The sequence below is a fragment of the Peromyscus leucopus genome, chromosome 1, assembly GCF_004664715.2.
Source record: "Peromyscus leucopus breed LL Stock chromosome 1, UCI_PerLeu_2.1, whole genome shotgun sequence".
Taxonomy (NCBI): domain Eukaryota; kingdom Metazoa; phylum Chordata; class Mammalia; order Rodentia; family Cricetidae; genus Peromyscus; species Peromyscus leucopus.
In genome coordinates this window covers 100164274-100176165 of record NC_051063.1, presented here as the reverse complement: position 1 = coordinate 100176165, position 11892 = coordinate 100164274, and the positions used below count along the sequence as shown (strand labels likewise).

Sequence of the window (11892 nt, the reverse complement as noted above, 5' to 3'; positions counted from 1 at the left end):
TTTTCTTCGGTGGCATCAACAACATGAAGGAGACTCTTGTATGGCAGGTCTATGCATCCTGTCTTTATGTGATATGGTTTTTAATTTTTGTTTCAAGGAAAACCCAAGCATAAAACACCTTAGGCAAAGGACCTGATTCCAGAGAAGTGGAAACCAAAGATATCAGATTTCAGTGCTGCTTTGTATAAGCCACACCCTAAATTGCACTAGGCAATTAGAGGCTTGAAGGGGATTGGCTGTCCCATCGGGATTAGTGGGAGTGGCCACGGAGCTGAAGTATAAAAGGAGTAGTTTTTGGACGCAGTCCTCACTTGTAGTGCTTAGAAGGGAAAAGCATCCTTCCACACGCTGAGAAGACTCCTGCAAGGTGTTCAGAGTTGGCGTCTGGAGACATGGAGGCAGCTCTGCGGCTCTCAGAAGGTGAATCTCCCTGTAAGACCTTTACAGCATGCAGGTCCTCATTCGACACTGTAGACCCTGAAGTCTCTTTGTGTTTTTATCTTTCAGCAGGTTCAACAACTCCTGCCACTCCAGACCTGTATGAGGATAGAACTCAGGCTGCATCCAAGCTGGCCGCCAGGAACAAGCACAGTGTGAGTTGGGAGAGGCCCGAAGGTGTGGGCGCAGGTCTCCTGAACACGGGCAACACCTGCTACCTCAACGCAGCGCTGCAGTGTCTGACACACACACCACCTCTTGCCGACTACATGCTCTCCCAGGAGCACTCTCGGAGCTGTTGTCACCAGGAAGACTGCACCATGTGCGCCATGGAAACTCATGTGACCCAGAGTCTCCTCCACTCCGGGGATGTCATGCAGCCCTCGAAGAAGCTGACTGCCACCTTCCACAAGGACAAGCAGGAAGATGCCCATGAGTTTCTGATGTTCACCTTGAACGCCATGCACGAATCCTGCCTTCGAGGGAGCAAGCACTCAGAAGGCCCCTCTGAAGATGGCAGCCTGATCCATGAGATATTTGGAGGCTCATGCAGATCTCAAATCAAGTGTCTCAGCTGCCAGGGCACCTCAGATTCTGTTAACCCCTTTCTGGACATCTTCCTGGATATCAACACAGCTCAGAGTGTGAACCAAGCCTTGGAGGATTTAGTGAAGCCCGAAGAGCTGTGTGGGGAAAATGCCTACCACTGTGACCATTGCCAGGAGAAGATGCCAGCTTCAAAGACCCTGACAATTGAAACTGCCTCGAAGGTTGTCCTGCTGGTATTGAATCGCTTCTCAGACTTCATGGGTGGCAAAGTGGACAGGAAAGTGAGCTACCCTGAGTCCCTTGACCTGCGGCCATACATGTCTCAGCCTGAGGGAGGACCGCTGGTGTATGCCCTTTATGCTGTGATGGTGCATGCCGGTGTGACTTGTCACTGTGGACATTACTTCTGTTATGTCAGAGCTGGCAGTGGCAAGTGGTATAAGATGGATGATTCTAAGGTTGAGAGGTGGGATGTGACTTCTGTCCTGAGTGAGCCTGCATATGTGCTCTTCTACATCCGGGAGACTGAACTAAACAAGGACAGTGTCAAGGGGCCAGTAGGCACAGTCAACAAGGCTCAGGTTGGACAATGGCAGAACAGAAAGCTCAACAGAGGATCTTGGGTGGGAGCTGCAGAACCTCGAAGACACATGGAGAATAGAGTAGCCATAGAATCCTCCTTGCACGAGTGGAAAGTGCTTCAGGAACAGAACAGGCACAATCCTGTGCTGAACCTCAGAAGAGCTGAACCCACTCTGCCAGCCAATGCAGTTGTGATTCACCAGCCCAGATATAGAGAATACTGGTACAAGAAAGATCCCAACGAGGAGAATTACCCATATCACAGTTCTGCCAGATTCCTGCCTGCTCGGGGAGCCATGAACACTGGACAGTTCTGCAGTCAGGGAGGAACATCAAGTTCAAGAAGAAGAAAAAGGAGAAAAAGAGGGCTGGAGAGATGGCTCAGAGGTTAAGAGCACTGACTGTTCTTCCAGAGATCCTGAGTTCAATTCCCAGCAACCACATGGTGGTTCACAACCATCTGTAACGAGATCTGGTGCCCTCTTCTGGCCTATAGTCATACATGCTGTATACATAATAAATAAATAAATCTTTAAAAGAAGAAGAAGAGGAGGAGAGGAGGAAGAGGAGGAGGAAGAAGAAGAAGAAAAAAAAAGAAAAAGAAGCAGCAGCAAGGGTGGAGGCCTCTACCTGTCTACTAAGGCTCACTGCAATTACTGACCACATGTCCTGTGGACATATCAGAACTTGAGGAAGCCCTTGGAGCAGGAGATTGGACTTGTAAGCCAGGAAGGACAGAATGTCTCACGCTCCCTCTGTGTCCTTGTCTGGCCTTGCCAAGTCCCTAAGGATGACTGTTTGGATGTGGAAGAAACTTCCCAAGGTCCCATGATGAGTCAAGCCCCACAAAGCTTCTGGTTTCCTTGGGGAGAACACACTGTGGGGACTTTTTATTAATTGTGCTTGAGCAGCAATTCTTTGGACCAATAAAATTCTGGAATTTCACACTCTTTGTTGGTCTTTTCTTTTTGGCACGAACTCAAAGCAGTTTGGAAATATTCTTAGAACTGTCTACTCAGCATTGGAATGGAAAAACAGGAATCTGGTTTCATTGCTTCCAAAGGGGATGAAATCTAGTGTGACTGTGTCAAATGATGGAATTAGATGGGTGATTCAATCACCTGCATAGCAGTTAGATAGCAGAGGGCCCAGGGCTCCATAAAAATGTTATTATCAGTAATTAGAGGTTTTGTTGTGGGTATCACTTCTATATTAATATGCATGGTAAAGTTACTCAAATGCTTGGTCCCTCTTTCTTCATATAAGCTAAAGAAACAGAATGTAGGTTCAAGGTCATTTTTTTTTCAGTGTGGACATTCTAAATGCAAACAACAATCTCCTTAGAGATCATATAACCTCTTTGATCAAGTGACCTTGACTGTGCCATACAACAGAGACTGTTAAGCAATGTGGCCTTTGTATGGTTTCAGCTAACCTCCTGAAAGTAGCACCCTGTCTGTTGTTGGCATCAGGATTCTATAGCTCAGAGAAGCTACCTGATAGACCAATGCAAGACAGCTAGTTCTCAATTTTGATGCCTTTATCAAATTTTGCTTGAAAATCTTGGTTAGAGACTTTAGGTGTCTGTGGTGATATTTTATTTGTGTGTTAGTAAATAAAGTTTGCCTGGACATCAGAGGTCACAGCCAGGCATAAACAAAAGTCAGATGGTGGTAGCACAAGCTCTTAATCCCGATTATGTGGCTGGCAGAGTCTCTGTGTGTTCAATAAGGACACAGCCAAGTGTGGTGACACATGCCTTTAAAACCAGTACCAACCATAGAGACTGCAGGTCTGTACGGACAGGCAGTGACCAGGAAGTGAGGTGGCTGGGCTAAGAGCCAATGAGAAGGCAGAATATCAAGGCAATAAAAGAGCGGGTTAGACAGGAAGAAGCTTGGTTCTTTTGGGAAGCTATGGTGGTTTGGTGAGCTAACACTAATTGGTGACTATCACGATTTCTCTGATCTCTACAGCTTTCATCCCAGTATTTGGCTCTGTGTTTGTTATTTAATAAGACTGATTAGAAATTCGTCTACAGGTGGCACGTACCTTTAATCCTGGCACTCAAGAGGCAGGCAGATCTCTGATTTCTAGGCCAGTCTGATCTACAGAGATAATATTAGGACAGCCAAGATTACACAGAGAAAAACAAAGAAAAAAAAGAAAGAAGGAAGGAAGGGAAGGGGAATGAATGAAGGAACTAAATATGAAATTAAGTAAAGAAAGCAAGAAAAGGAAGGAATAAATTTAGGAGTTCTTTGGAATGAACATGGCAACCTGATGGACCAGCCTATTTCCATATTAGTGTAAAAAGCCATTTGTTATAAGTTGTGTCAAATTGCTACAAAGTTCAAGTTTGACTCCCTAGTACTCTACCCCCAACAAGTTAAGATGTTCTGTCAAGGAATCTTGAGACATTCTGCTAAGATGATTTGTCAAATAATCTATTCTGGTATCTTCTTTCATAAAAGTCTCTTGCACAATCTTTGTTACAAAATCCCCATTTTAAATTTTTTCTGCAGGAGGTGGGCTGACCCCTAGGTTAACCGTCACTGTATTCTCAAATCTCATTGTAGAGTCAGCAATATGCATAGTAAATAAGCTTGCTTAATTGGCTTTAATTGGGCAGGTGATTTTTGTTCTCAGTAGGCTGATGAAATTCTGGTGTGAGGGTGACAGCATTTCACTTAAACCATGTTTGCTCCCTCCCTCCCTCCCTTCTTCCTTTCCTCCCTCCCTCCTTCCCTTCTGTTCATTCTTTCTATTATCACATACATTACATTCAGACTCCAGTTCCCCTTCCACCACTTTTCCCAATTACCTCCACACCTCACCTCTCCCCCAGACCTGCGCGGCGGCCGAGCCGGGTCAGTTCTCGGGAGCGCTCGCCAATGTGGAGCCGTCTGCTGGGCGTCCGCAGCCCGCAGTTTATTGGAGCCGTGAGGGATACAGAAGTTTGATCTATATTGTCTTAACATGCTTCAAATAAACCAGATGTTCTCAGTGCAGCTGAGTCTTGGTGAGCAGACATGGGAATCCGAAGGGAGCAGTATAAAGAAGGCCCAGCAGGCTGTTGCTAATAAAGCTTTGACGGAATCCACGCTTCCCAAACCAGTTCAGAAACCACCCAAAAGTAATGTCAATAATAACCCAGCTAGTATAACTCCAACTGTGGAACTGAATGGGCTTGCAATGAAAAGGGGAGAGCCTGCCATCTACAGGCCATTAGATCCAAAGCCATTTCCAAATTATAGAGCTAATTACAACTTCCGGGGCATGTACAATCAGAGGTATCATTGCCCAATGCCCAAGATTTTTTATGTTCAGTTGACTGTAGGAAATAATGAGTTCTTTGGTGAAGGGAAGACTCGCCAAGCTGCCCGATACAATGCTGCCATGAAAGCCCTTCAAGCGCTGCAGAATGAACTTATTCCAGAAAAGTCTCCCCAGAATGGTGAATCAGGAAAAGAGATGGATGATGACAAAGATGCCAATAAGTCTGAAATAAGCCTAGTGTTTGAAATCGCTCTGAAGAGAAATATGCCTGTCAGTTTTGAGGTTATTAAAGAAAGCGGACCACCACATATGAAGAGTTTTGTTACCCGGGTGTCAGTGGGAGAATTTTCTGCAGAAGGAGAGGGAAATAGTAAAAAACTGTCTAAGAAGCGTGCAGCAACCATTGTCTTACAGGAGCTTAAAAAACTCCCACCTCTTCCTGTGGTAGAGAAGCCAAAACTATTTTTTAAAAAACGTCCTAAAACAATAATAAAGGCTGGACCTGAGTATGGTCAAGGGATGAACCCCATCAGCCGCCTGGCCCAAATCCAGCAGGCCAGAAAGGAGAAGGAGCCTGACTACGTTTTACTTTCAGAGCGAGGACTGCCCCGACGTCGAGAGTTTGTGATGCAGGTCAAGGTGGGCAATGAAGTTGCTACTGGAACAGGACCTAATAAAAAGATAGCCAAAAAAAAAATGCTGCGGAAGCAATGCTGTTACAGCTTGGCTATAAAGCATCCACTAGCCTTCAGGATCAGCTCGACAAGCAGTTAATGCCATCATTAGCACCCGCCTGTGTTGAAGAGAGGCCTGAATTCAGGACATGGCAGAGAAGGTGGAGAGTAGGGAATATTCATTTTTACTACTGTTTTGTTATCTACACTTATGTAGGAATTATTTCCATTAAGCATTTTGTTTATGCAAAAATTTACAGCAAAGCAGGTTTACTGTTACCTTTCTGAAAGTGATTTCCCTTTGAGCAGGCCCTTTCACAGGACTCTGTTTTGGCGAGGGTCTGTCTTAGTTTCTGTGGGGACACTCCTTAAGCTTAGAGGGAGAAACAAGACATCTTCCAATGAACGTTCAGCTGTGCTTTTCTTAAAGCCACTGTGATTCATTTCAAAGATTAAAAAATTCATTTGTTTATGTGATAGAGCTTTCAATTCTGTTGTCGTTTTGTTTTATTTAGCTTGGCTAGTCAATGCTTTCTCTCCTTTAAAAAGTATTTGTAATACAAAACATAACATGTTTACATCTCACTAGATCTTAGATTACATATATGTTGTTTTCATTTAGCACATTTATATTGACTTAAAACCAATGAGTACTTATAAAAATATATCAAAATAAGCCACTGTAGAGACATTTATTTGTAAGTTAAGTGAAAAATAAAACAATATTTCCCTTGAAAAAAAAAAAAAAGAGCAGGCCTCCAAAGGATATCAACCTAACTGAGCATAGCAAGACACAATGTAACCAGGCACAAACCCTCATATCAACTCTGGATGAGGCAACACAGCAGGAGGAGAAGGGTCCCATGATCAGACAAAAGACTCAGAGAAACCCCACTCCCACTGTTAGGAGTTTTACAACACCACCAAACTGAACAACCATACCATATATGCAGGGGACCTAGCTGAGACCCCTGCAGGCTCCTTGACTGCCCCTTAAGTCTCTCTCAGGCCCTTTGAGCCCTGCTAAGTTAATTCTGTGGGTCATGTTCTCCTTGAATCCCTGAATTCTCTTCCTCCTAACTGCCCTTCTGCATGATTTCCTGAGCTCTGCCTAATGTTTGGTTGTGGGTCTCTGTATCTTTTCCCTTCAGTTGGTGGGATGATGATTAGGATAGGAACCAATCTATGAATATTTCAGAATGTTTCAGTAGGATTTATTTATTTATTTATTTATTTATTTATTTATTTATATTTTCACAAACTCCAATACTCCCTACCCCAACCAGCCTCTGCCTAGGCCTCAAACATATAATTTCTATGCCCCATCTCCTTGCCCAACCACACTCCCATATTAACTAGTCAAAAATGCCTAACAGAACCTTCCACCTATCCCAGGACCTTTGCTCCATTAGCCATTTTTCATTCACACCCTTAAGTCTCTAACCCTTAGGCTTTACTCTCCATTATCCCTAAAAACATCACTCACTTTTCAGTCCTAAATCTTAAAGATGTTTTCTTCTCAGTACGCCCGAATGTTCACTTTCAAGACCTTTTTGCTTTCACATAGAAAGGATCCTGATACTCAACAATCTCAACAACTAAACTCAACTGTCCTTCTCCGGGGATTCAGAGTCCCTTCAGAAACATTGTTTATGGTATGCAGCAAGGGAAGAAGAGGTGATATCCCATACAGTGGGATGGACTAGAGAAGGAGGCAGAGGGCAAGAGAGGTTTGGGATTTTTGAGGAAAAGAAGAGGGACATAGGGGGTGCCTTGGGAGCTATTGCCAGAGGAAAAAAAAGACCAAAGTTCATGTCAATTCTGGAGAGGACATCCTTTCCTAGTAAAGGAATAGGACATGAGGGAATGAGAAAAAACATTTTAAAAGAATCAAGTTAAGGGAGGACTCTGGAGGACTGGCTGTATATTTTGACTCTGGGTGAGGGAGAAGGGATAAAGAGAAGGAAAGAGACCTGAAACTACTTTTCATATGCCTTAAATCACTTTCTCAGACTTGTGACTTACATTTTCTTAGACTGCCATAACTTTAAACATATACGTATGTATATTGAGTTAGTTTCTTAGGTTTGTCTACCTTGTATCATTTATTTTTCCTTGACCTACATAACTTGTCTGTTTTTTTTATAACCTTTAGAAACTAAAATTTTTTAGTGTGAAGCCTGTCATCAAGGTAAACTATACTCATGAAATGGACTGACAAGGCAGCTGGGTGTTTGCTGTTGTTAAAGCTACAATTACTCATCGATGCCATCAGAGATCTGTGAAGGATAAATTTGAGTAGGAAGTACAATTTAAATGATTTTTGTATCGATTAAAATGACAGAGACTTAGACATTTGTGTGAGGCTTATGTGGTTCATTACAGGAGCAGTTGGTCTTCAGATGTCAGACAAGAGTAGCATTTAAGCTTCAGTTGTCCCATAGAGCAGAGGTCCTTGAGATATCAGACTCAGGTCTGAATTGTTCCTGTAGAGGAAGAACTTGGAAAAATCGACCTTAATTTGATGAGGCATGGTACATCCATCAATCCAAAAGTGTCCACAGTTTACACAGGTTCTTGGTGGCAGGTGAGGCATGGGCAGTTTTGTCCAGTAGTTAGCATTATCACAGTCCAGGTGGAGTCAATGGTGTGGTATTCCATCTATCCTCTTTGGGACCTTAAAGTTTATTGTTAGGAGGGGGTCTCTGTTTATTGTGGGAAGTGTTTTTTTCTGAAAGACCCGAAGACCACCCCAACATGTGTTTCCTGCTCAGAAAAACTTCAAGAAACAGTTGAGTATAAATTTTTTTTTTTTGGTTTTTTTGAGACAGGGTTTCTCTGTGTAGCTTTGCGCCTTTCCTGGAGCTCACTTGGTAGCCCAGGCTGGCCTCGAACTCACAGAGATCCGCCTGGCTCTGCCTCCCGAGTGCTGGGATTAAAGGCGTGCGCCACCAACACCCGGCGAGTATAAACCTTTTTGTAGACTTGTAGTCACTACTAACCTTATGAAGACAGACAGGATTCTCTACTATGTAACTGTAATTTTTGTTTGAAAATTGTTTTGTTATATGAAATTTTACTAAATTAAAATTTTTTTCAAAAAAAAAAGGAAAAGGGGAAGTGTTGTAGGATGTTCTGTATGTTAAATTGTTTACTAAATAAAACACTGATTGGCCAGTAGCCAGGCGGAAAACGTAGGTGGGACAAGGAGAGAAAAAAATTCTGGGAAGTGGTAGACTGAGTCAGAAAGATGCTGCCAGCCAACACCATGAAAACATGTTAAGATACTGGTAAGCCATGAGCAACGTGGCAACTTAGAGATTAATAAATATGGGTTGGTTTAAGATAGAACAGTTAACAAGAAGCCTGCCATGGCCATACAATTTATAAGTAATGTAAGTCTCTGTATGTTTACTTGGTTGGGTTTGAGCAGCTGCGGGACTGGCGGGTGAGAGAGATTTGTCCTAATCCTGGGCCAGGCAGGACTGGAAAGCTCCAGCTAAACTTCTACCTAATCCTTACCTGAACATTCAGGGGGAAGTGATCTAGGTTTGAACATTTCACCATTGACTTTGCTTCCTCTCTCTGTTGAAGGCAATCTCAGTAGAAACTGTGCTCAAGATGCCGAGTGCCAGTGCTTCCCACATCTTAATTCCCTTCTACCCAGCTGTCTTTGCCATTTCCATAACTCATTACAGAAATGACATTTTCTTTCATATCAGTCACATTCGATGCCCCTCACAATGTCATTTCCTGTTAGTGAAATCCACGAGAGTCTGTTTAAAGGGTATCAGGGATTTATTAAGATAATGGGGGCGGGGGGGGGGGGGGCTGGAGAGATGGCTCAGAGGTTAAGAGCACTGGCTGTTCTTCCAAAGGTCCTGAGTTCAATTCCCAGCAACCACATGGTAGCTCACAACCATCTGTAATTCGATCTGGTGCCCTCTTCTGGCCTGCAGGCATACATGCAGACAGAACACTATACATAATAAATAAATAAATCTTAAAAAAAAAGATAATACGGAAATACAGTCATGAATACAGGATATAGTAAATCCAGTTGCAGAGTCTTTGGAAAGCTAGGGACCGATTACATGCTGCTTCATGCTGCTTGAACCAGTCTTCACCACCCAAGAGAGTTCACCACTTAACTGCATCCACTCTTAGCGGATCACCTATTCAGAGAGAAAGCTGTGCCCTAGGGCGTGCACACCAAAAGCCATTGGCAGAATGAATTCCCCTCAACACTTCCTTGTCTTTTTTTCTAAATAAAGTTCTAAACCTAATACAAAATTATATACAATAAGAACAATGGTCAAATATTATCCAGGAGAAAGAAAGGGTGATAACATAACCTATTCTGAAGGACCTAGATCTTGCACCTCATATGCTTTTAGCTAAGATGCAAGAGTATTGTAACTGTAATTACCTAGCCTTCAACCCCATCAAAGACCTGAGAAGGAAAATAATATTACCTAAGTAGGAAGTTCAAGCAAGCAACTTCCAAAACATGCAAGGAATGACAGAGGCAGATGGCTGCCTGGACAGTCACCCCATGTTTCTCTGCAATGTTGGGGCATCCACTTTTGGCTACCAGCCTGGAATACCTGACAGACCATTTTCAGAAGCAGGAAAATTTGAAAGACTGTCCTACCCTGTCTTGGCAAGGTCCTGTCTTGTTCTGCTCGTCCAGATTGGACAGCCTGTTTATTGCAAGCAGTAGAGGCAAGGGAAATTCTTTGCCTAACAGGCCTCTTATGTCAAGAAGACAACAAATTCCATAAAGAATGTCTTTGATTTCCAGCATCCTCTCAGGAGTAGAGCAGTGCTGCTAGGAGCAATCATGTCTCACATGAAACTCATGTGACCCAGAGTCTAATCCACTCTGGGGATGTCATGCAGCCCCCAAAGAAGCTGACTGCCACCTTCCACAAGGACAAGCAGGAAGATGCCCATGAGTTTCTAATGTTCACCTTGAACGCCATGCACGAATCCTGCCTTCGAGGGAGCAAGCACTCAGAAGGCCCCTCTGAAGACAGCAGCCTGATTCATGAGGTATTTGGAGGTTCATGCAGATCTCAAATCAAGTGTCTCAGCTGCCAGGGCACCTCAGATTCTGTCAACCCCTTTCTGGATATCCCCTTGGATATCAACACAGCTCAGAGTGTGAACCAAGCCTTGGAGGATTTAGTGAAGCCCGAAGAGCCATGTGGGGAAAATGCCTACCACTGTGACCATTGCCAGGAGAAGATACAAGCTTCAAAGACCCTGACAATTGAAACTGCCTCGAAGGTCCTCCTGCTGGTATTGAATCGCTTCTCAGACTTCACAGGTGGCAAATTGGACAGGAAAGTGAGCTACACCGAGTCCCTTGACCTGTGGCCATACATGTCTCAGCATGAGGGAGGACTGTTGGTGTATACCCTTTATGCTGTGCTGGTCCATGCCAGTGTGACTTGTCCCTGTGGACATTACTTCTGTTATGCCAGAGCTGGCCGTAGGGAGTGGTATAAGATGGATGATTCTAAGGTTGGGAGGTGGGATGTGACTTCTGTCCTGAGTGAGCCTGCATATGTGCTCTTCTGCATCCAGGAGACTGATCTAAAAAAAGGACAGTGTCAAGGGACCAGTAGGCACAGCCAGCAAGGCTCAGGTTGGACAATGGCAGAACAGAAAGCTCAACAGAGGGTCTTCTGTTGGAGCTGTAAATCCACGAGGACATATGGAGAATACAGCAACTAAAGAACTCTCCTTACACGAGTGGAAAATGCTTCAGGAACAGAACAGGCAGAATCCTGTGTTGAACCTCAGAAGAGCTGAACCCACTCTCCAAGCCAATGTGGTTGTGATTCACCAGTTCTGATACACTAGGCACTGGGACAGGAAAGTTCCCTACAAGGAGAATTACCCATATCACAGTTCTGCCAGATTCCTGCCTGCTCAGGGAGCCATGAACATTGGACAGCTCTGCAGTCAGGGAGGAACATCAAGGGGCAAGACGAAAAAGCAGAAAGGATGGAGGCCTCTACCTGTGTGCTAGGGCTCACTGCAATTACTGACCCTGCTATGTCCATTCTGTGGACATATCTGAACTGGAAGAAGCCCTTGAAGCAGGAGATTTGGACTTGTGGCCCAGGGAGGACAGTGTCTCACCCTTCTCTTGTGTCCTTGTCCCGCCTGGCTAAGTCCCTAAGAATTACCATTTGGATGTGGAAGAGACTCCCCAGGATCCTAGGATGAGTCAAACCCCACAAAGCTTCTGGTTTCCTAGGGGAGTTCTGCAGAGGCCTCTACTGGACCTCTTGGAATCTGAGTATGGCAGAGACAACTCCCCTCCCACAGACTTTTAATGCAGGATTGCTATTCAGCC

At 44.2% G+C, this 11892-nt stretch overlaps 2 protein-coding genes and 1 pseudogene across 2 annotated transcripts; all 3 read left to right on the top strand.

Moving 5' to 3' along the window:
• Window positions 1–392: 392 nt before the first annotated feature.
• LOC114688863 (ubiquitin carboxyl-terminal hydrolase 17-like protein B) lies at window positions 393–4532 on the top strand. The gene is made up of 2 exons (XM_028863354.1): window positions 393–1905; window positions 4366–4532. Exons 1-2 carry the CDS (start codon window positions 393–395, stop codon window positions 4530–4532), a joined length of 1680 nt encoding a protein of 559 aa, XP_028719187.1.
• Window positions 4454–6017, top strand: LOC114688864 (double-stranded RNA-binding protein Staufen homolog 2-like). Its single transcript, XM_037196658.1, is given in 2 exon segments — window positions 4454–5535; window positions 5538–6017. Coding segments are annotated over 2 exon segments (1260 nt in total). The 5' UTR covers window positions 4454–4548; the 3' UTR covers window positions 5811–6017.
• A 1013-nt stretch (window positions 6018–7030) lies between these two features.
• On the top strand, window positions 7031–11385 carry LOC114688865 (annotated as a pseudogene).
• The last annotated feature ends 507 nt before the right edge of the window (window positions 11386–11892 follow it).